Raw genomic sequence first — 24,767 nt, 5'->3', positions numbered from 1 at the left:
TGACCTGAGCCGAAGGCAGACGCTTAACCATCTGAGCCACCCAGGTGCCCACGGAGCAAGAACTTTTAACAGGGCTATGTTTAGAAAGGGTGTTTCTAGATTCATTTTATTCATTGCATTTCTCTTATTCTGGACACCCCAACAGAGTGATTTGTGCTCATAATGATGACCCCAAGGCATTTGATGATCCTGAGTCCTTTTTAAATCAGTGTTAAAAACATATTCCTTAAATCAGTAATTTAAAGTTGAAAACAAGGAAGCAGAATATACAACCCAGAATCTTAGTAATAGCGTCATGATTTTATAATTATATAATTATTTTTATAAAAAGGATTTGTTAGAATATTTAAAAATGGCATTCTGGTTCAACTTCATAGTTATTTCATCCCATTGTGGACAAAGATGAAAAATGTTTTTTATGAGATACAGAAATAAGTCTAGATTGAAAATCTTTAATATGTAGGTCAAAATTATTCTCAGTAAAGGGATACAAGTTTTGTGATTAAAATAATTTAAAACTATTACCGGGAAGTTGATAAAGAGAAATCAGCTACCCAGAAATAAAAGGGTAATTTTTCTGTTCCATGCAAAGTAATATTGGCCTGTGAAGAAAGAAGACAAAAGTAGGTTTCTCTGTTCTCTGGAAGAAGTGAAATACCACTCTCAAGTTGGGAGAAGCTAGTTCAACTGTCAGTAAATACTTAAGGCATTTACATTTTTAGATAAGGGACTTATCTAAATTATAGGTATTGTTTGTCAAGTATTATGCACCTTACATGCATTGTTTTTGTTTGTTTGTTTGTTTGTTTTTTTTAAGATTGATTTATTTTGACAGAAAGAGAGACAGCGAGAGAGGGAACACAAGCAGGGGGAGTGGGAGAGAGAGAAGCAGGCTTCCCACCGAGCAGGGAGCCAGATGTGGGGCTCAATCCGAGGATTCTGGGATCATGACCTGAGCCGAAGGCAGACCCTTAACAACTGAGCCACCCAGGCGCCTTGCATTGTTTTATTTCTTAATATAACTGTAAAGTACTGTGTTACCACAATTTGATTAATAAGGAAGGTGAGCAGAGAGTCTAGGTAACTAGTCCAAAACTGCACAGCTTACAGGTCCAGACCCAAGGCCTCTGACTCTAAAAAACCAAGTGCCGGGCGCCTGGGTGGCTCAGTTGGTTGGGCGACTGCCTTGGGCTCAGGTCATGATCCTGGAGTCCTGGGATCGAGTCCCACATCAGGCTCCCTGCTCAGCGGGGGGTCTGCTTCTCCCTCTGCCCTCTTCCCTCTCGTGCTCTCTGTCTCTCATTCTCTCTCTCTCAAATAAATAAATAAAATCTTTAAAAAAAAAAAAAAAAAACAAGTGCCTAAATCATTTCTGCCTCCAAAGAAAACTACATGAACTATTAAAATTTAGGAGATATTAAGTAACTTTTAGGCAAAGTTAGAGATGAATTATATAAATGTGAATATTGAGGCAAGGAACAAAATCTGGGTCTCAAGAGAGATGTAATTTTTTAAAAATTATTTCTACCCATATTTAATTAATGCATGTTCAGTGGAATATCTGAAAATGTACATTTCTGATGACCTAAGAGAGTGGAATGATGCAGTCTCCATATAGATTGTAATCTCAACAATCTGTCAAGAAAATACAGTTTTTAGAACTCTTAAAGTTGGACTGGTAATGATCAGGGAGAAGGGACACACACATGTGATGGTCTTTCCATTCCTGCCCAGAAAGGATAAGCTAGTTGAGAGTAGACTGACATTTGCTATAGAATCATGCAGGTGTCAGCTTGTATTGAGGTAATGGTTCTAACGCTGTTCTCTGTCCTCCCAACCATCCAGGTAATGGAGGCTAACATAGCCTGATCAGTCTTTCTCTCAAGAAGAAATAGGGTTTTGAGTAAGTGGAGGCAATCAGTGCAAACACAAGTGAAAATGTTAGCACCATTCCTGGAATTGCACACCGTGTTCCTTTTGCTCATCGGCCCCAATAAGTGCCTGGGGTGCTTTGAGAGAGAGAGAAAGAGTAGTTTGAGGTGAGTTTTCTAGAAAGTTTGAGTTTAGAAGATAATGAGCATTGAACTTAACTACATCAGTAGAACATTTTAGAAATATTTAGGACATATGTAGAAATATTGCACCTCTGTTGATGTTCTAATAAAACTTAAAATTTTCCAGTGTTTATTACTGAATATAGTATGAAGACAACATATCTTTATATTTGTATAGCACTTTGGAAATTGGAAGGTGCTTTTACAGCACCTTAAATTTAATCTCCACATCATATAGAAAATTAACATTAAGTGTGAATTTCAAATATAGTAATATATGAAAAATGTGTAAGTGATTGAAACCAAAGTGGCTAACACTGAAAAATTGTCAAAATGTGGTATTAACTATAGTGCTAGTTAGAGTGGATTTAAATTACGCTAATACAATTTGGCACACCATCTGTTAGGATTTTGATAAGGGGAATAAACCCATTAAACACAGCCTTGGATTTATAGTTTGTGATAAGAGAACATTGTTTATTTACAAATAATTTTAAACTGGTGTATCTATTTCTGGTAGCTTTTTTTTTTTTTTTAAGATTTTTATTTATTTATTTGACAGAGGGAAACACAGTGAGAGAGGGAATACAAGCAGGGGGAGTGGGAGAGGGAGAAGCAGGCTTCCCGCCAAGCAGGGAAGCCCGATGCGGGGCCTGATCCCAGGACCATGACCTGAGCCGAAGGCAGACGCTTAATGACTGAGCCACCTAGGTGCTCCAATTTCTGGTAGCTTTTTGCCCTTACTGTCTCAGTTGTATACCAGAAAGGCAGAATAATGATTTCTGTGTACCCATTAAAATCTAAATCTCGTAATTAAAGCTATGTCATTGGGTCCATAGCAATTTTTTTAAGCCCAGTTATTCAGTAAAAATTAAGCAACTGCCAGAAATTCTGGTAGCTGAGGATAAGACATTGAACAAAACAAACATAAATCCCCACCATTGCAAACTTTACTTGAGAAGAGGTAAAAGACAATAGAATAAATGAATTATATAGCATGTTAGAAGAGGATACGGGATTATTTGCCTTTATGAAGTATAAATTCAGTCACCAATATATTTTTCCATGTATTATCTTACTTAAAATTCACACTTATTGGGGCGCCTGGGTGGCTCAGTTGGTTAGGCGACTGCCTTCGGCTCAGGTCATGATCCTGGAGTCCCGGGATCGAGTACCGCATCGGGCTCCCTGCTCAGCAGGGAGTCTGCTTCTCCCTCTGACCTTCCTCCCTCTCATGCTCTGTCTCTCATTCTCTCTCTCAAATAAATAAATGAAATCTTTAAAAAAAAAAAAAAATTCACACTTATTGTTCATTTCCTATGTAATAACGTGGAGATTAAATTTAATAGACAGTAAAAGCACCTTCCAATGTCTACAGTGTTCTACAAATATAGTTAAATGACATTATTAATATCTAAAACTTAGGATAACTGGTGGAATAATATCTACAATGAATTTAAGGAACAAAAATTGCTAGTCTGATTTGAAAACAGCCCATATGTTGAGGAATTTTAGTGGCATTGGGGAGTATTTCAAAATTAATATAAAGTACGTAACGATCTTTAAGTATTGGCCACAGTGTAAAAAATTTTAAACTTTTTGTGTTCTTTCTACTTCCTCATTAACTCTGTTAATATTTGCCCTGAGAACATTTCTGTTTATTTTTAAAGTATCCTTTATAATCTTGACTTTGTTACTTGGCTCCTCAGATTATTTTCAGGATATCATCAATTTTCAACTCAATGTCAAGCAACATTTTGGCTATATTTCTACTACAAAGTAGAATAAATACAATATAAATAAAATATAATTCCTACATACTGTATCAGAAAGTTCTCCAGAAAACTCAGTTTTAGGTTACCAGTGTATTTATTAACTGTGCCTGATAAATACCAGCCATAAGTGTCTTGAGAAAGAAATTAAGATCTTAATTAATCCAGTTAAGACTGGATATAGAAAAATTTCATGCTTTTTATGGGCTGTCTTTTCTACCACCCACTCTTCTTAATTCATTTATTTACCCTCTCTTCCATTTGTTTTAACTTATGCTTACTCATCATCTTAACCTGCCTACAGTTATCATCTCTGTATCCTGCCAGATTGACCAAAAGGTGATTAGAATGGCAGAAATGCTCATGTCTCCCATATTTAAAAGGAAAAATCAAGCAAAAACACTCTTTCCTTTAAACCATAGTTCTTGAAACAGTAGTGTTCATTCATGGTCTCCTCTGTCTGTCCTCCCATCTTACTCTTCAGCGCCCCTATAATTGGTCACCATTTTCAAAATCTGACATTTAACATTTCCCACTTCCTTGAAATGCTTGACTCCCTGGGTTCCATGATAAAATACATGTCTTATTTCTATCCAGGTTTCTGTCTTTCCAGGTTCATTGCCTGTTACAGGTCCCTGAAATACTAGTGTTTTCATTGAATTCTGTCCTTGCCTTCTCATATTGCACTCCTCTGTTTCTTTCACCACAGTGTCTTCAACCATACCTCTGTACTTTACCATAGACACAGTGCCAGGCCAAACCAAATCTTTCTTCTAAGTGCCAGACCTGTATATTCACCTGCTTGCTAGACCCCTCCAGTTAGATATTCGATACATGTCTTGAATTCAAGTTTCTTGAACTAAATGTTATCTCTACTTCCAAATACACATGCAATTTATATTTCATTCTTTTGTTCACATGAAACTCTGGGCTTCTTATGCAGAGATTTTGGTTCAATAGGTCTAGAGTTGAGTCTAGAAATTTGCATGTGAACAAGAATCCCAGCTAATTCTTCAGCAGATGGTTCTCAGGAGCAAACTTTGAAAAAGCACCATTAGTGAATGAATGGTTCCAGGTTCTTCAGGACTTTCCATGTAGAGTTGTGTAGGTGCAGGGATGTGTAGAGCAGAAATCTTACCTAGGCTCTGCTGTTCAAGCTGTATGCCCTGGCAGGGATAATTTTCTGATATACAAAGGCGAATTGGCCTATGAGTTAGCAGCTGATCCTATCTGCTACCCGACTCCTTCCACCCACCCTCTCTTTGCAGTCTGTCCCTGAGTCCTATTGATTCTCTCCCACTTGTTCCCTACTTTTCATTCCCGCTGCTGTACTTTTGTCCAGGCCCTTTTTCCTCACCAGTATTTCCTCAAGACCACTTAATTCATTTCATAGATTCAATTCCTTTATCCCCCTCACTGCCCTATACCCCCAGTTCTCCCTCAGTATCAAGAAAGGTCTTTAAAGTACAGATCTCTTCCTGTCATTCATTGTCATAGAACTAACTGTCCACTGACTCCTTGCCATTTTCTTCAGGTTAAGTTATTAGCTCCCTAGCATGACATTTAAAATGTGTTCATCTGCCACTTTCATCTTCCATTAGTCTTCCAAAGGGGTGCCCCCTCCATCTCTGTCCTTCTCACTCCGGTTCCCTCCCTTTCTTTCTCTTCTCCATGTCTTGGTTTGTCTAAGTTTCCTCTGCTCTAAACACCATTTACTTCTCCGTTCTCCTGGTATGCAACAGCTCAGCTTTTGGGAGTACATTTAAATAGAGGTGATGATAAATAACATCGTTGCCTGTGTTCATGGGGCAGCTGTGAGGATCACACAGATAATGAATATAGAAGCCCTGTGGTAAATATAGTATGTGATGTGAATGTTAGTATTTAAATTCAAATATAGAAAGATTTTGTTTGCATTTCATCTCAAAAGATGAAATACTGAAAAGATTCCTGTGATTGGTTTGTATATTGAACAGCTTCTCCATTTAATGTTTTATGTACATTGAGGAGGCTTGAATTTATTCCAAGTTTACCTTCAGGGAGCCAGAGGGAGAGAGAAAATCTTAAGTAGGCTTCACGCCCAGCATGGAGCCCATTGGTGTGGCTCAATCTCACGACCCTGAGATACCTGAGCCAAAATCAAGAGTCGGATGCTTAACCTACTGAGCCACCGAGGCACCCCTGAGTTTACCTTTCTGTGATTTGATTTCAGTAGGTTTTTCTGCTCTAGCTTTCATCATTTCCCTCATGTAGCAGCTGCTCAGAAAATCCTTTCACCACAGTTTGTTTTTTATCAACAATATAAAACTGTGTTCACTTGTGTCTTTTTCCCTTACTTCCTTTGGGTCTTTGGGTCTTCACCGAGGATTGCCAGATAAAACTATAATGTGGTTATGATTTTCTTTGGGGCAGGAGAACTGCTTTCATTTGAAGGTAAATATTTTTCCTTGCTCCATACATTGTTAGTCTAAGAAAATTCTCACAGTCTTGGTAAAACTTGAGAATTTTAGGCATGTGTGCCTTTTACCATTTCAGTATCTCAGTCTTTATTGTTTGTTTCACTTAGTCCATTGGAACATACAGTACAATACTTAAAGCATAATTTGTCTTGGACCAAGGAATGCTGTGTTCTTTCCCAAACCAAAATGTATTTCTTCACAGGCATTTTTTAAATGTTTTTCATTGAAAAAGCAAATTATGCCTGTTACAGAAAAATCAAAATACAGAAAGCAGTAAGAATATTAAGATTCAGGGGCGCCTAGGTGGCTCAGTCATTAAGCATCTGCCTTTGGCTCAGGTCATGATCCCAGAATCCTGGGATCGAGCCCCGCATCTGGTTCCCTGCTCTGCAGGAAGCCTGCTTCTCCCTCTCCCACTCCCCGTGCTTGTGTTCCCTCTCTCACTGTGTCTCTGTCAAATAAATAAATAAAATCCTTAAAAAATATATATATATATTAAGATTCATAGTCCCACCTACCTATCTACCATCAATTTCTTGATACTTTTGGTATGTTCCTCTAAATTATTTTCTGCAGTAGATTATGTATGTGTATGTGCACGCACACATGTATAGTAAATTGTATTTAAAAAATGAAATCAAACTGTATGTACCAACTAATAATCAGCCTTTTCATTTACTATATTATATTAGGAACATCTTTTTCATGTTAGGTAAAATTCTACCACTTTTTCTTTAAGGTTGCATCCCATTGTACCCTAATTTATTTAGCCACTATCCCATTGATGAATGTTTAGCTTCCTTGCAATATACCAGTACTAAAACATCTTTATACGTACATCTTTTATGCATGTCTGATTAAATCCCCATTCCGTTGTAGCTTAAATTCCCAGGGGTAGACTTTTAGATCAGAGGCACGTCCCAATTTGCAGTCCTATCATTTGTTTTAATGGCTTCCATTACTGCTGAATTAATACCATGTAATCTTCCAATTAAAAAAAAAAACTATTTGTTTCATGATGGGAAAATTTTATTGTACGTCAGTTCTCCAACCCCTTTGTTTAGTTCTTTCTACTCTAGAATTACTATAATGCAATTTTAACACATAGTCAACAATATTTTTTTATTTTAGCATTTTGCAGTATGATTCATCAATTATTATTGCTTTTTTTTAGCTTTGGTTTTTCTTATCAAATGGTTAGTGAATTGTAATGATTGTTTCCCATCAGCCTGAACTTTTACCATTTACTACCTATAGCAGTAAGTGAATTATACATGCTTTCAAATTCACTAGCTAATATATCTCTACTAGATGCTGCCATTTAGCATTTATTTAAGGAATAGTCAACTAGAATTTCAGGAACTGTGATTCAAATACATGCAGAAGTTTGAAATGCAAAACTGAGGTTTTAAAATAGCTGGGGGGCAGCTTTTCATTTTTTCTTATTTGTAAGAAAATATATCATTCAGAACCTTAACCAGGCAGACAAGGTTTCATGAGATAAATAAAGGGCAAAGAATTCATACACTTATCACATTTCTGACTTTTGAACCTGTAATTTTACTTTGTCATAATGATTTGTCCCCATTCATCTGGTGTTACTCTAAAGGTGGTTTTTTTCAGTCTTTCTTTTGTTTAAGTAACATGTATCTTTTTAACTTTATTTTTAGGAAAGTTGGGGGTTTTGGGTTTTTTTCTGCAAATTAGTGTCTCTTTGTGTCACATATAAGTAGATATTTAAAACTGGTAACTCAAATCATACTACAGTAAATTTGTGTAGCTTTTTAGGAGTCTTTTATGACAGCTTCGTGCACAAAAACAATTTTAGAATAAACATCAGTACACTCAGTTAAAGCTCTTTTGGAGAAAATGGAACAAGTAGAGGTTTACTTGGGTCAGTTGGATTATTGACTTAAAACTTTTTATAGTGCAACTTTGTGCCACTTAAAAATTATAGTCTAAATTTGACATAATTTTAATGTATTAGAAAAACAGATTTAGCTTTTTGTATTGTATGCTGCTGTGAGCTTAGTATCCCATATGAAATCATCAGTAAGAACATGGGTAGCTTCCATCCATGTTCTCATTCTAAGTACCCTTTTTGCTTAATTACCTCTGGACAAACTGCCCCTGTCCAATTTGGTAGCCTGACCACAATGTGGTCATTAAACTTAATTAAAATTAGATAAGGTTAAAACTTTAGTTCCTTGATCATATCAGCTACATTCAAATGCTTAATAGCTACAGGTGGCTGGTGGCTACCGTGTTGGATAGCACAGATAAAGAACCTGCCCATCATCACAGAAAGTTCTATTGGACATTGCTAGTTAAAAAACAGGTAGCTAAATTAGGGAATAGAATTGAGTGTGGATTGTTATTTTTTGTACGGTTAGTAATAAATAGTTGTTATGTAGGTGTGTTTCCCCAGTGTTCCAACTGTTAAAATGAAAAAGTAAAATTCACTGAGCGGTTCTCTTTTTAACAAGTCATTTGCAGTTTATATATCTCCTTTCAATACCAGACCTCAGTTCCTTGGTTATTGGAGATTGCAGTTTATCTTTTAACATTATCTCTCTGAACTCTTGCTCACTAAAATTTTCCCTTATAATTCATTTACTGGATTAAGCTGTTTAACTGCTTAATCCTTCTCTTAGCACACATAAAAACTTTAGAATGGAATAAACATCTCTAAGCTGCATTCTGCTGTCTAAAGACCACCTGTTGGCATATCTTTCTTTAGGGCAGTGATTCTCAAAATGTGGAAAAGCAAGTTGCTGAACCCATCTGTATATTGGCTTATTGTGGTTGCCAGCAGTTCCATCTGCTAAATGCAGAGATAAGCAATTACCCATTACTTTTAAACAGTATGTTTGGTACTTGAATAGGACACACTCTTAAGTGACTCCTCAGTTAGCTAAAGGCATGGGGTGGGAGGGAATAGGACACTGTTATAACCACAGTACTCACTAAGGCACATAGGACAACCAAGAAAAATAGAAGCCTAGCCTGTTGTGGGTGGGAGAGGAGGCAGGTGCTCCAGCTATCTATCCTTGGCCTTTGGTCTGATTTCCTACCTTTAGTCCCATGACACAATAGACGATCTGAGCTTCCTCCACTGTTGAGTGGCTGTGATGGGCAGTAGATACAGTAGTAATAACTCTTCTTGAATCCTAGCTTGGCTGCTCCTGCTAGCTCATCAGATGGAGAATAGCCTGGTCGAGTTTGGTGTCAAAGCATCACAGGGGAAAAAAAAAGAAAAGCATGATCGGAACAAGCAGTTTTATACCAAAGCAGTTCAGACCTTGTATCACTGCACAGTCTTGATGGGTGACAGGTGTCGCTAACCAACATGGCTGCACAGCTTGCTAGGTCACAGGTGCCCTACACACTCATGAAGGAAATGATAAAAATGGTTTTAAATTAAAGAGCACTTGTCCTCTTTTCAGACGTAGCTGCTTCTCATGACTAGCCACTTGCTGCCAGATCTTCTGATCTGGTTTTTAAGAGAAACCAAATTATAAGTGGATAATTTTTTTTTTTCTTTTCAAACACTTACAGGCTAAACAAAACTTGTCTGCAGTATGGTTGTGGGTGTGCTACCTCTGCTGATAGAGCTTTTCCTCTCTTCCCTTGGTCAGAAATGCCTCACAAAGAAGTAACCTCTTAATCCCTTTAGTCTTTCTTAGGACAACGAAAAGTTTAGCTCCCCTCCCGTTTTTACCATGAACACATAAGCTCAGGATTACTTCTTCAGATGCACAGCACATAAACGTGCAGGTACTTGTCCTCCCTCTTTTAGCAACCAAGAGAAGATCATCAAATAAAGAAAAACACCTGAACTCGGAAAATTCTTTAAACTGGGCAAAATGTGAGCCTCCATATAAAAGATTTTGAAGCAGTACTGCATGAATCGTTGCACAAATGTTGGTCATATTTGAAGGCAATATGTTTAAAATTTCTTCACAGCATGTTAACAGCCTGGAACTTAAATTCATAACTACATTTTCTTGCCTTATTTAAATATTAAGAAAGAACACACAAACCCACAGTTTGGAAAACCAGTACTGCCAGTTCTCTGTTTTATGTTTGAAGTAACTGTTTTATGTTTGAAGTAACTCGTGGACGCTCTCTTAGGGCTGTCCAGTCTGCTACTGCTGTGTATTACAGCTTTACATCCAACTACAGGTTGTATTAGACGTGCCCTGCCTGGGGAGCATCAAATTATGGGAAGCCACTCCTTTGATTGGGAAATGAAATAATCAAATTCAAAATGAAGTCTAATTGACAGAGAGTAAGCACACATAAGGCAGCCAGATGATAGGATTCAAGAATGTGTGAAGCATAAAGCCATGTAGCATCAGTGTAGTCGGCTGAGAAGTGTGCTATTTGACGGGACCAGCTGGTGGACCATTAAGAAAAGATTGCTTAGCTTACATCATTCCCACCAAATCACAGATAAGGTCTTCAAGAGGCTGGGGGTAAAATCCAAGGATGATGGGACATGTAATAGGAGTTGTTAAGCCTTGGGTTTTGTGCGCATTTTGTAGTGCCATTTAGAGTACCATCTTATTAGGAAAAAAAAAATATGTTACTACAAAAGGCAGATTAAATATAAGCATGGAAGTAATCCTTACTTTAAAAGGGCCACTGTGGTAGGTAGACAAAAAAATCTATATTTGAGTGGTTTTTGCTCTTCTGTGGGTTTAACCAAGTTTTCTTAAAAGTAAATTGATCTTAAAGAGGGACTTAAAGAATAGAAATGGGGATAGCATGCCAGATGGGTTAGTGGGAAGTTTTCAAAGTATGTGAGAATGGTATAACAGAATCAGAGATGAAAGTGGGAAAAGATAAAAAAGAAAACTATTGAATAGGAACAGCTTAACTTTTTAAAATACCACTGTTCATATAGAAATATACTGCCTATATAAATTTCTAAATGGCCTCTATCCAGAAGAAACTAGTACTTTAATAAAAGCAATTATGGTTGCCAATTAAAGTCTTAGTTCTCTAATAATAATGACCTCATCACAAAAAAAATTTACAAGGACATTTTTGAAGTATGTTTTAAAGAAGTTTTCGTAATAGTTAGGATGTCAATTACATTGGCCTTCACCTTCTTTATTAGTAAGGAAGTTGTAATGCGATTTTTGTTGACCTGGTTTGGAAACTCCTTATAACTCAGCTCCTCAAAAATACCAACTCATTTAATTACATTTAGATTCATTCCCTTTCAAAAGCTGCTGAGGAAACAAATTAGTGCTCAGAGCTGTTTATACTTGTAAGTGCAATTAAAATTGAAGTCAGTAGGGAAACTCACTGGGATCTCTGATAATAGCAATGGTTGTTTCTCTTATAATAATTCAAACTGATGAAGTGGAAGAAAACAAAATCGCTTCAAGAGTTTATAAAATGGCATGTATATTGTGGATACAAATTAACAACTCAACATTCTTTGCCAGACTAAAAAGTAATTTGTTCAGATATGTGAACAAGTCAGTGTATTATCCTTTTTGAATTTTTTGTTTCCTCTGCTACTGCGCGGGATATTTTAAACCACGTTCATAAAACAAACATTTTCAAATTGAACCTTAAAACTCAGTCAAGTTTCAAATTGTTAGCTTAAAGAAATTAAAGGTATTAATGAGCTACAGTTTGCGTAAAACAGCCTTCTTACATACTCACTGCATGTAAATTCTATTAAAATTATACAACTGAGGAGAAGTTCGTGATTTTGCCTGGCAGATTGAATGATGCCACAAGATTGCCATCTCTATATCCGTGCCACTCATGAGTTCTTCAGACTAATGGCCCATTAAACTAAATGCAGGAGTAACTTCACTGGAAGATGCCTTTCTTTCATTAACCTCTGAGTACCCTGGCAAAACTGCACAGCCTGGCTCCCTTGCCTAGGATGGGCAAAAGTTCATTGTAGTAGACCTTGAATGATAATTGGTAATAAGTTTTGTTAGGGTTTTTTTTTTTATATATATATAATTTAAGTTTTTCCTTTATTCATTTAACAAGTTTTTCTTGAGTACTCACCATGTGCCAGGCATGATGCCGAGGATGCATGTAAAACAGATAACGGTCCCCTTCTCACAGAACTTACGGTCGGAGATAAAGACCAGTTGAAGAGGCACTTGTGAAGTCTGGTCTGATCAACTAACCCCGGTATATTGGTTAAAAGAAGCTTCTCAGAGTAAGAACTAGATAGGAGATGGGAATGACCCGACAGTGTTGGGGGGGGGCGGTGATCCAAGGGTGAAGCAGGATTTGGGATACTGTACTGCTAGATTTTATGGCAGAAAAAAATTTTTAAAATGGACAGCAAAACATTTGGGATGGGTAAGGTGAGGAGCTGTCAAGGAGGACCCCTAGGTTTCTTCCTTGAGCACCTGGTGGTGCCAGACTCAGGAGGAGAAGCGGGTTTGGGGTTTGGGGACTGAGAGTGGAGGAAGAGGCATTTCGCTGAGGCAGGGTTTGTTTGAAGAGCCACTTTTTTTCATGTCTTTTATAGGTGACTTTTTCTCCTCTGAGTGTCTCAAAGAATCTGACATTTATGTTACATTTATGTATTTGCACAGCAAATTGAATATTGTAGTTCTCTGATGTGCTGTTTATCTCAAAAGATTATCTACATGCATGTAATCATGTTCTTATCTGGGTTCCTAGCATTCATTGGGGGATTTAAGTAAAAATTAAAAGAAAAATTCTTTTTGAAGAAAGAAAAGTTATATTTCACAAATTACTATGAAGGAACATTGGATAAGAAAAATCTTTAACTTCAAAAAGCCCACATTATTCTTCAAATAGACATCTATTGACCTGCTGTTGGAGCTCTGGGTATATCACAAAATTCATCGTTTTGTATAATTTTTTATTTTTTATCAATACAGTGTTTGAAGTTTCTAAATAAATACCAAAAGCCCACACAATTAACAGCAAAAAAGTAATTTCTCTAGCATAATTTAGAACCCTTTTTTATATTCCAAAGAACTTCCTTTCATATAGACAGAGGAGAAACTTAAAATTTACTATGTTTATTAGATTCAACTAAATCATTGCTCCATGGATTAGAGCTGTGGCAGTGGGCTAACGAGACCGTTGACTCTTTCAGGGATTGGCTGTGGCCATATGTTGGCAATGAGACTGAAGGGAGGCTGCGGAGTAAGGCAGCTCTTTAACAGATCTTCCAGTTAGTAAAATAAGCAAATTCAAGTTCTCTCTGCCTACCTGTTTATCCAGAGCAGTAGTATTAGAATCAGACAGCAGATTGGAGCTATTTCTTTGGTCTGTAATTTGTACTAGCTACTTTTTATCTTACCTCTGGTCTAAAACATATATAATAAAACTTTAATGTTTTTATTCTAATAAGCAAGATTTGTAAACTTCCTTTTGTGTTAATTTACGCACACTATGTCATCAAGTAGAGCTTTGAGAGTTTGCACTTCAAGTACCTTAATTTTGCTCAGAATTTGACCTACAATAACTGGTAAAAAACATACACACACACACAAAACTGCAGTACAAATAGCAAAGGCATAAATAGAATGTGTATGAAAGTCAGTTTAAGTTCAGTTTTAGTGCTCAGTGGAAGACATAAGGCTGAGATATTTTGAGTTTACCTCAGGAGAGCAGCTGTTCCCATATGCTTATTACATTATCACTGCTCAGGAGGTGTACTCACATAGCTTACTTAGGAAGGAACCGATAGCCCATTTAGCACTGGTTTTGGCAAACTCAGCAGGTCCCACCGTTGGCTGATATTACATCGTTTTAGAACAAATTAATACAAGCACTTTTATACCTGATTTAATACTATTAAAGTGCAAATACTTCATTATCTTACTATTAGGCCCAGATTTGGAGTTTGGTTAATAAAATTGTTACAGCTTCAATTTTTAAAACAAAGGATGAATGCAGAATATAATTTTTTCTGAGGAGTCAGCTAATTTTTTTTTAACCTAGCACCTGAGTGGCTCTCCACTTACCCTGTTTTCAAAGCTAAGCAGATTTACACTGGTTAATTCTGGCAGGCATTAATTTTCAGCTCCCCATCCCTTATTGACCTTCAGTATAAAAGCACTGCTGTTTGACTTTAATAATACAGCTTGAATTTATGAAAATGTATGAATGTATTCTGTATTAAGAAATGTATTGTTTTTGAAAATGTTCTATAATCTGTATTTTAAAAAAAACAATTGAAATGACATACTTAAGCTCGCTTAAAACTTGGGAGGTAGAGGGGCGCCTGGGTGACTCAGTCATTTGGGCATCCGACTCTTGATTTTGGCTCAGGTCATGATCTCAGGGTCATGAGATCGAGCCCTGTGTTGGGCTCTGTGCACAGCGTAGAGTCTGCCTGTCCCTCTCCCACTGCCCCTCTCCACACTCACGTACTCTCTAAAATAAATAAAATAAATCTTTAAAAAAAAAAAAGTTGGGAGATAGAAAAGTGAAATAAGAATATTTCCGCTACTTGTGGTATATAATAAACATTTGTGAGTTAAAGAATTATACTGGTTATTGTATCTTAGCGGATTGAATTTACTGCTGTATGAAAAATAATTGTGTGTAATGTGTTTCTTCTAGAAGATAAAATTATCTTGATAAAGTTTTAGTAAGCTAAAACAGAAATGTGAAAACATGTTAGATGCTTTCATTTTCTTAATAAAATAAATCTAACCAGTTCATTGACTTTTTGAGGCTATTATTAATGTGTATTTTTCTGGTTCTGGTGTATCTTTCCCCAGTGAAACATAACTAATAATTTAAGAACATGATTGACTACGTATTTATTAGGAAAAAAAAATTGTCAAGCATTTCTCTTCTTGAGCCTTATAACAGAAATTTTTGCAAGTGTGTACTTCAGGAGGATTAGTGAAGAAAGCACTATACTGTAAAGGCCAACATTTTGTAAATGTAAATTGCTGGTTTAGTAGTACTTTTTTAAAATTGTATGCAATAACAGGCCTCTAGACCAACGTCCTTGGAAAGGCCTTTATTATTTATAAGAACTTAGTTTTACTGAATATGTAGTTCAATTAAAGCAGAAATTATTAGACTATATTTTATATTATTAACACCAATATTCTTTAGCATTTTTCCTCTAATTTACAAACCACCACAGACTGACATCCGCATTTTACTAAGATTTTTGTATACTCTTACTGCAACTTTTAAAAAAAACAAACTGTTTAAGTCTTCTGTTTCTTTTTTTTTTTCCTATAGGAGTACCAAAATCGAATCTCTTGCACACCAAATCGTTAAGGGGCCATAAAGACTGCTTTGAAAAATACCATTTGATTGCAAACCAGGATTGTCCTCGATCAAAACTTTCAAAAAGTACTTATGAAGAAGTTAAAACCATTTTGAGTAAGAAGATAAACTGGATTGTACAGTATGCACAAAATAAGGATCTGGATTCTGATTCCGAATGTTCTAAAAATCCCCAGCATCACTTGTTAAATTTCAGGCATAAGCCAGATAAAAAGTTACTCCCACAGTTTGACTCCCAGGTACCAAAGTATTCTGCAAAGTGGATAGATGGAAGTATAGGCGGTCTCTCGAACTGTTCACAAAGAATATTGGAGCAGAGGGGAAATACAGACTTTGGGCTTGCTATGTTGCAAGATTCAGGTGCCACTTTATGCCACAATAGTGTATTGTGGCCTCATAGTCACAACCAGCCACAGAAAAAAGAAGAGATAATCTCTAATCCAGAGGCTAATGTCCGGGTCCAGCATCCACGTTACAGCAGAGAGGAATGTAAGTAAAATGGGGAGAAAGGTAAAGATTGCAGTTTTGTTGGCTTTGGTTTTTTTACATTTTTTATATATGTGATATGTCAAGAATTTGGCTGTAGAATTACAGATTTTTATAGCATATTTAAATGACCGGATCACCCTAGCAAAAATGAGATGTCTTGGGGCGCCTGGGTGGCACAGTTGGTTAAGCATCTGACTCTTGATTTCAGCTCAGGTCATGATCTCAGGGTGTGAGATGGAACCCTGTGTCAGGCCCATGTTGGGCATGGAGCCTGCTTTAGAGTCTGTCTCTCCACCCCGCCCCCCCCAAAAAGATTCTCTCCCTCTGCCCTTTCCCCTCCTCCCCCCCAAAAAATTTTCCATCAGTTCTCTGAAATACTCCTCATTATGTCGTAAAGCATTCGAATTCTACAGTCCATCATATCTTTTGCCATTTTAAATTTATTAAACTAATGGAATTGACAAACAGAAGAAAGTTCAGAGTTCATATAGTTTAGAAGTACGTCTTCAAGCATTGGCTAACACACACTGTCCCATTCCTCATCCCTACAACACTGATTGACTGGGGGTGGCATTTCAAAAGCCAAAATCTGACATTTCACTAAAGAACAGAGGTAATGTGTGCACTTATTTTAAAGTTGGAAAAAGTGAGCCTTTCAGTTTGCATTTATTTCTGCAAAAACTCACAGAAGCTGAGATAATTTTAATTGACTCTAAGTCAAGTGATTTTAGAGCTCGAAGGGACTATGGGTGTATTTTTATACAACTTCTTGATTCTACATATGAATTATCTAAGGTTACATAACAAGGTAGACAAATCAGTTTTTCAGATTATTTCCACAGTACTTTTGTTTCTTTCCCACTGTGCATCATGAATTATGTAGTGCTTAAGTATAATCAACTTAATGAGTAGTGACTTCTAGCACTTTTTAAAAACTGAAACAAAGGGAAACAAGAGAATCCAATGGATGTAATACTAAGTATTCTCTGGCAAAACTTTTGATTCAGGTGGAGGTGTACTGGGAGGTGTACTGGTGTAAAATGTTTCTTACTGTGGGTTGCGGTTAGGATTTGAAAATGTCCTCTACCCTGCAGGAGTTAATGAATGAGTCCTAGAATATTGGTGAATACTATATTGACAGATAAGTGCCAGTGTTTTTTTAAAAATAGAATATTGGGGGCGCCTGGGTGGCTCAGTCGTTGAGCGTCTGCCTTCGGCTCAGGTCATGATCCCAGGGTCCTGGGATCGAGCCCCGTATCGGGCTCCCTGCTCCGCGGGGAGCCTGTTTCTCCCTTTCCCACTCCCCCTGCTTGTGTTCCCTCTCTCGCTGTGTCTCTGTCAAATAAATAAATAAAATCTTTAAAAAAATAATTAGGGGCGCCTGGGTGGCTCAGTCATTAAGCGTCTGCCTTCAGCTCAGGTCATGATCCCAGGGTCCTGGGATTGAGTCCCACATTGAGCCCTGCATCAGGCTCCCTGCTCAGCGGGAAGCCTGCTTCTCCCTCTCACACTCCCCCTGCTTGTGTTCCCTCTCTCGCTGTGTCTCTCTCTGTCAAATAAATAAATAAAATCTTTAAAAAAAAATAAAAATAGAATATTGTTTTAGTGATGTAGATGGTTTATTTTCCCATGTTATTGTGGTAATAATTAACATATTTTCATGTTTCAGTGAATTCGATGACTCTTGGTGAGGTAAAGCAACTGAAAGCAAAGCTCCGACAGGAAATACAGGGTAAAGAATCAGTGTCAATGTTTTATGCTTGTGAAAATGTTGATACAGAAAATCCCCTGTGACAGAACACTATTAGCTTTATCTGCATTTAAATTTGGAAATGGGATTAGAACCTATTGGAGTTTCCAGTGCAAAAAGAATAAGAAAACAACATCTTTATGAAATCAAGAGGAAATAAGTTTTTCTTGTTGCAGTAAAAATGGAGAGCTCTACCTCATCCTAACAGTTTATTATGCCAGGCACCTGGGCATGCACTCCCTGACAGTTCCACAAGGTTGTATTAGCCCTGTTTTGTGGAGTTTTTTAAATTATAAACACTTTCAAGCACAAAAGTAGTGAGAATAGTATAGTGAACCCCTTGACCCATCTTCACCAGCTTCAACTTATTATCAAAAGCATAGCTAATTTTCTCTCATCTCTACTTGCACCCATTCCTTTCACCTCACCCCCACCCCCAGCTGGATTATTCTGAAACAGATTCCAGACAACATATTGTTTGTCCACAAATACTTCAGGGTTTTCTCTAAAACATAAATTTTTTTTAAGGTAATCACAACTTCATTATCACACCTTAAAAAAAAGAAAAACAGCTCGTAATTCTTCTGACATCATCAAATAGTATGCTAACACTAACAACAGTTAATGCTCAAATTCCCCAATTGTTTCCTTTTTTTTTTTAAAGTACTTGATTCCCATTTAGGTGAGGAAACACTTCAGAGACATTAAGGTGCTTTTGGAGATCACGCATTCGGTTAATAACAGATTAAGGATTACATAACCCCTTCCTTAATTCCACAGCCAGTGTAACAATAATAATAGTAATAGCAGCTTCTATTTATCAAGTGCTTATTCTGTGGAAAGTACTTTACAGGTATGATCTCATTTACTCCTCACCGTAGGCCTGTGAGGTGCTTACTGTCAATATCGAGGTTATACATAAGAGGAAATGAAAATGTAGTTTAAGTTACTTGCCTGAGACTCATAAAAGCGTAGGAACAAGAATTCAGAAATGAAGATAGTCTGATTCCAAAGCCTCTTAGAGGGGTTTCCAGACCTAGATATTAATGGGCACTTCCTGTCCATAAGCCATTGTAGATACTGATTGAACCCATTTATGTATTCAACTACCTTTTAAATCTTTACAGAAGTTTTTGAAGAGTTAACACACCAAGTGCAAGAAAAAGATTCTTTGGCCTCAGAGCTCCACGTCCGCCACGTTGCCATCGAACAGCTTCTCAAGAACTATTCCAAGTTACCATGTCTGCAAGTGGGGCGAACAGGAACGAAGTCACACCTACCCATAAACAATTAAACTAAACTTACACTTACGTCCTTTGCCCTCATGCCCCTACCATTTATTGGTCTGCCAGACATGCCAATTTTGAAGGAGTTGAAGAAAGTTGTGGTCCATTTTTTTTATGGTCATTAAATTTGCAAAGCTGAAGGCAGTATCTAACATCTTCGTCAAATAAAGCAGATCGTTACGCTCTAGTCTTCTAGGATTAATCATTTTGGTTCATTTTGGGAATCTTTCTTCCCATAATTACTAAATGGCCCTCCCTAACTTACCACATGTGACTACTGTTACAGTGTGATTTTATTAAACATATTTTAATGTAATTCACCTGTCAAAACAGTAGAAAATTTAAAACTCCTTAGATTAGTCTGAACTACTAAAGATAATTTTAAGAGGGAAATGGAATTCATAATACACCTCTTATTTATTATGAGCAATATTTTAATATGAAAATTTTATATATAAAAATGCTATTTTAGGTACCTTTCCATTCTCTTTATAAATGTGTATTTGAATGCCTCTGTATATTATATTTACACTTTCCTGTGTGAATATGTTCATCCATATTTCAGATCCCTGCATTTTATTCTCTTAATATGTTCTTTTTACTATTATCTTGTTTTCCAAAGATAAATGTATTTTAGAGTAGATCTCTATCTAGTTGAATTGTTTTGACTTCTAATAACTCTTATATGAAAGAGGAATTAATAACTTTTTAAAGCAAGTATCCAAGGAAAAAAAAGTACATTATTTTTTTCTAACAAAAGCAGTTCTGAGTTCAGGAAGAAAATGCTAATCTAGTTTTCATATGTCACCTTGTCTCCATAGAAGTAAAAGCCTCTTCTACTTCATTATTATTTTCATTCTAATGACTTCGATGTGTTAGAATTTGGACAGAGTAAGTCAAGCCTCACTTCCAAGTCAAACGTAATATCTGTCAAATTGAATGTGCTGCAAAATTGTTGTCCGATCTTTGAAAAAAGCTTCAAATTCTTCTGTTTGCCGCTTCAGATACAGGTTCAAGAATCCTTAAACTGTCCAAATTCTCTTAGCAGCATCACTGAAATTTGTACCCAAAGAAGGCATTGTGAGGTATTTTTCTAAACTTTAAAATTTAAAGGAGGAAAGAGAAGACTGCTTGACACAGAAAAGTAAGACTCTAGTTCAAAAAAATAAGCCCATTTCTAAAGGATATTCTTGGAAGTTGCCTGTGATGTTGCCAAAGAATTTTGAACTAGTAGGTCATCTCGAACAGCTAGATACGTTTTTTAACAGTGTATTACATAGTAAAATCTATAACCAGTGCAGAATTAAAATGGGCTCTAAATTCTGTTTTTAGTTGGTACTTAGAATGTATTTATGAGGTAAGATCCTTTGCTTGAAAGAATCTGCAGAAAAGCCCATTAGCTTGGCAGCTTCGTGCATAAAGATATGAATGACTTCTGTCTTAAATCTGGCAGCCTGCCCCCGCGTGGGTCAGATTTGAGTCTTGAACACACGAACAGTATTTGACTAAGCAAAGAAATGCCTCTATCTAGTAGAAAACAACTTTTTGTAATGCTAAGATGTGTTAAATTTGCCTGAGAGTATTAATTGATAACCGCAATTGATTTAAGTATGACATAACTGGTTTTGGAGCTTTTGAAAAATGTTTTCAATTTCTGTCAATTTTTTGAGTCATCCAAAATGAATTTAAAATCCAGGGAGTGGGGATGCATTGCCTTAGTTTTGATAAGCTTTAAACTGAATGTGTGCAATATCAAAATCTTTATAAATTTACTTTATAAGTTGAATAAAGACATTTCCTGATGATGCCAGTGAATATCTTAGTAAGTGCTTAGTTGTTAGGTCACATTTTTTATTTTGACTTTGCTCTTTTTTGGCATAATTCATCAAGAATGTTACTAGCCAGTGTGTTTGCACACGTTTGTGCTTCTATTTAGATCACTTAGGGACAGTCATAAAAGTTTGGGATGTGTTGCATTTGATATCAGTAGTAGCATATTTCCAGAGTATGAGCCATATGGTGCAGTCCTAAATGCAACAGCGTTAATCCAAAGAAAAGTGTTTGCTTTGTTTCTGGCAAATATGTAGCTTTACTAATTGGGTGGGATGGTGCATGTACTAAGGTCTTATAATTCGGGATTCTGATTTATTCCATTTAGATATTTCTGCCTAAGCTCTTGAACGGTGCTGTAAAAAAAAATATCTGTGGTGCTGGTACTCACATTAGTACTTTATTTGGATGAATATTGTAGTAAAAGAATTTTTTCTTGAAGGATTTTGTACAGCAGTTTATCCAACTATTTGGTAAACTGATTCCTATGTTAGTTTTCTTGATTGAATATGCAATTATTTTATATGCTAAAATAAGAATAAGGGACAGAATGAAGTTCCATCTTGAGAGAAGATGAAATACTACAAATATTGGTTACCATACTTGGCTATTCTTCTGTATAGTTGTTAGTACTTTTTGAGGAAGTTTAGAAGAAAATCTCATACATGCCATCAGTTTCAGAAACAGCAAAAGGGAGAAGACTGCCTATCAGCTGTTACTAACATTTTCAGAGCTTATATGATTAAGGGGAGTGAAATAAGACTAATGTTTTTTCATGTTTGATTTCATAATTAGACAAACTGAGTTTAAAAAAATCAATTTGAAGTCAAAAGCAATTTTGATCACACGAGACTATTCACTTTCAAGATTAAAGTTTTCAAATTTGTTCAGACTTTTAATTAAGCTAAAAATCTATTCTAATTTGAGATTGTCTTCCTTTGATCGTAGCATTTAATATCCAAATTAGTCTTTTTTTTTTTTTCTTTAAGGAAAAAAATAAGGCATGCACTTAGGACCCAGTAACAGGTGATGCAGAGAGCAGAATAGTGGCATTTTGTTCCATCATGTAGTTCCTTAGATATTGGAGCAAAGAAATGTTCTTAGTTCTTCAAATTTTATGCTCATTTCACCACAAAGTGCCCATTTTTGTATACACTTGAGAATTATTTTTAAAATAAATTCATGTTGGGAAGTGATTTCAAAAATATAGTCAAAATATATTCTATTTTGTTGGGATCTCGACAGGCATCTTGAAATTTCTTGGGTTTTTCATCTGATCACATTCTTTACCACTGAAAATGGTTTTAAAGTACTTGTTTTGTTGATACATATTTTTACCTTGGTGTTTACACTGTTGAAGGTTGTCAGTTTTTGCTGGGTTTTTTTAAATTAATTTTTGAAGATCTATTTGTGTGTGTTGATGTTTACCAGTTTTGGTTTTATTTTGGTTTGTTTTGTTTTAGAAGAAATCTGCTTGTGTTATTAAATATTGTAAAATGCAATTCAAAATGTATATGCTCTAAACTTAAGAACTTTTAAAGAAATTATTTGTGTAGCTTAGAAGGAGGTTCAGTTGGTGACCTTAAAATTAGGTTGTGACATGAAAATTTTCAAATGGTACAATGTAAAGTTCTTATAGTGTTTTTTTCTGATTTACTGAGATATTGCTTATGCTAAAGTAAGATATCTTGAGTATTTTTAAGTACTTAATAAAAAGTTTATTACTCTACGAACTTTTTAAAGATCTTTTGTTCAGATGCAGCTGTAAAGCAAGGGCAGTTGATTTTCATTTCAGTGTTTAATTGTATTTTTAACTTTGGGTTGGTGGAAATAATTACTTGAGGAAATTTGTGGTGAGAATCAGTAAAAGATAAAACCTTCAACAGGTTATTCTTGCCACATTAAGTTTTGTGGTGGTGGGGTGGGAAAGAGTTTATTTAGCAGAATAATAAGGTACTAGGGCTCTGGCACAAGCAAAGGGATCTTGGAGGAGGGTTCTCATACTGTGGAATAATGAGGTTTTGTCCTACACGTCAGTGTCTGCATTCACTTCATCCCTTCCTAATTGCTCTTGTTATAATTTAATCTAACTCCTTTAGCAATTTGGTCACCTTGCTATGAACCAATCATAACAAGTCCCTAGCACTAAGATTTTTTTAGCACCTAGTTTGTAATGTATACATTCCCTATTCTTTTTAGTTTAAAAAGAGTTCAAATTACTAATGCATACTGAATTAGTACACGATTTTAAGCTTACCAAAGTAAAACCAAAAAATCATGAAGATGAATATTGAGCCCTCGCCCCCCAAAAAAGTGTTCGTTGAACATCCCTCAACTGCACACCCCTCCAAAGGAATTTTAGTAAATGTGTTTTTCTTGAAACATGTAGAATATTTATTTCCATTCTGCTGTCTCCAAAAGAGTTTAGAAAGTGTTCCATTGTGATTTCTGTTAAATGCCATCATCTCTACTTTTATGGTTTGTATGTGTGTGTTAACCTTGTTTTAAATCTGAGTAGCATATACTGTGGTCATTGAACTTGATCTCTCTTTGCTGTTAGAAATTTACTTTACAGAATTGTGCTAGGGTCTTTGGAAAAAGAAAATGAAACTGCAGTGGTGAAAAACAAGTTGGTTTTAAAAGAGTTTTAGACATTGGCAATTTTTTCTTTTAAAACTGCAATAATTTATGTATTTGTATTCTGCCTTGGAACTGTAACTATGATGCTTGTCTACTATTTTTAATTTTACAGCAATAAAATATTTTGTTAGATCTGTTAGCTTCAGTGTATATTTTTAAATGCACTTTTTTTTTTTTTTTTTGACCTATAAGACGGGTCTGGTTTTGCAGGCTTAGGGAATCTATACTTAACCATCATTATCTAACAGTTTATCTTAATGTTTTGTGAAAGTCTCTCATTGATAGTTATTACCGCCTGTGTCCCAAGAGCCCAGAAACAGGAAATAAGATTCCTGTGGCTGACCAGATAACTGTGCAACTTTTTAAATTGGAGTGTACTTTCCATACAGTAAATACACAGATTTTAAGTGTGGTGTTTGAGTTTTAACAAATGTACATAACTGGCTAACCGTCAACCTTTGTGTCCCTTGCCAGTGTCTGCCCGACTCCCCATTTCCCTTCCACTGTTCTGATTTCTAGCCCTGTAACTTGCATTTGGCTGCTTCAGGACTTTACATAAATATTATCATAGAGGATATACTATAGTCACTTGCCTCTGGGTTTTTTCACTCTACTGGATGCTTTGAAATTCTTCCATAGTAACACAAAGATCACTAGTTTGTGCCCTCTTTTTTTTTTTTCTGACGTGTTCATTTATTGTAGGAATGTATTAGAACTTGTTTATCCATTCACCTGTGATGGACATTTGAATTGTTTCCAGTTTGGGGCTAATATGAATAAAGCTGTTGCGAATATGTTTAAATTGGCTCTGAAAAGAAAATTAAAAATAGAAGTTAGGGACATCTGGGTGGCTCAGTTGGTTAAGCGTCTGCCTTCAGCTCAGGTCATGATCCCAAGTCCTGGATCGAGTCCCACATCGGGCTCCTTGCTCAGCAGGGAGCCTGCTTCTCTCTCTGCCACTCCCCCTGCTTGTGCTCTCGCTCTCTTTCTCTCTCTCCCTCTAAGTAAATAAAATCTTAAAAAAATACAATAGGTAAAAAAAATCAAAATACAGAACAGCATATATAGTATAGAGGGAAGGGGTTAGGCACCTGGTGGCTTAGTCGGTTAAAACATCCTACTCTGGGGCGCCTGGGTGGCTCAGTCGTTAAGCGTCTGCCTTCGGCTCAGGTCATGATCCCAGGGTCCTGGGATCGAGTCCCACATCG

At 36.3% G+C, this 24,767-nt stretch overlaps 1 protein-coding gene across 2 annotated transcripts in view; it reads left to right on the top strand.

Annotated features, from left to right (window-relative positions):
- C1H21orf91 (chromosome 1 C21orf91 homolog) overlaps window positions 1-23,698 on the top strand; it is a 33,039-nt gene extending 9,341 nt beyond the window's left edge. For both annotated transcript variants that reach the window (XM_081798916.1, XM_006740566.3), the window contains exons 3-5: window positions 15,517-16,053; window positions 17,723-17,785; window positions 18,931-23,698. In XM_081798916.1, coding sequence (XP_081655042.1) covers window positions 15,517-16,053; window positions 17,723-17,785; window positions 18,931-19,097 — 767 coding nt within the window. In that variant the 3' untranslated portion in view covers window positions 19,098-23,698. The remainder of the gene's footprint in view (window positions 1-15,516; window positions 16,054-17,722; window positions 17,786-18,930) is intronic.
- Window positions 23,699-24,767: the final 1,069 nt, after the last annotated feature.

This window comes from Leptonychotes weddellii, chromosome 1 (genome assembly GCF_054177405.1).
Source record: "Leptonychotes weddellii isolate Sample4059 chromosome 1, ASM5417740v2, whole genome shotgun sequence".
Taxonomy (NCBI): Eukaryota; Metazoa; Chordata; class Mammalia; order Carnivora; family Phocidae; genus Leptonychotes; species Leptonychotes weddellii.
This window is presented reverse-complemented; position numbering and strand designations above follow the sequence as displayed.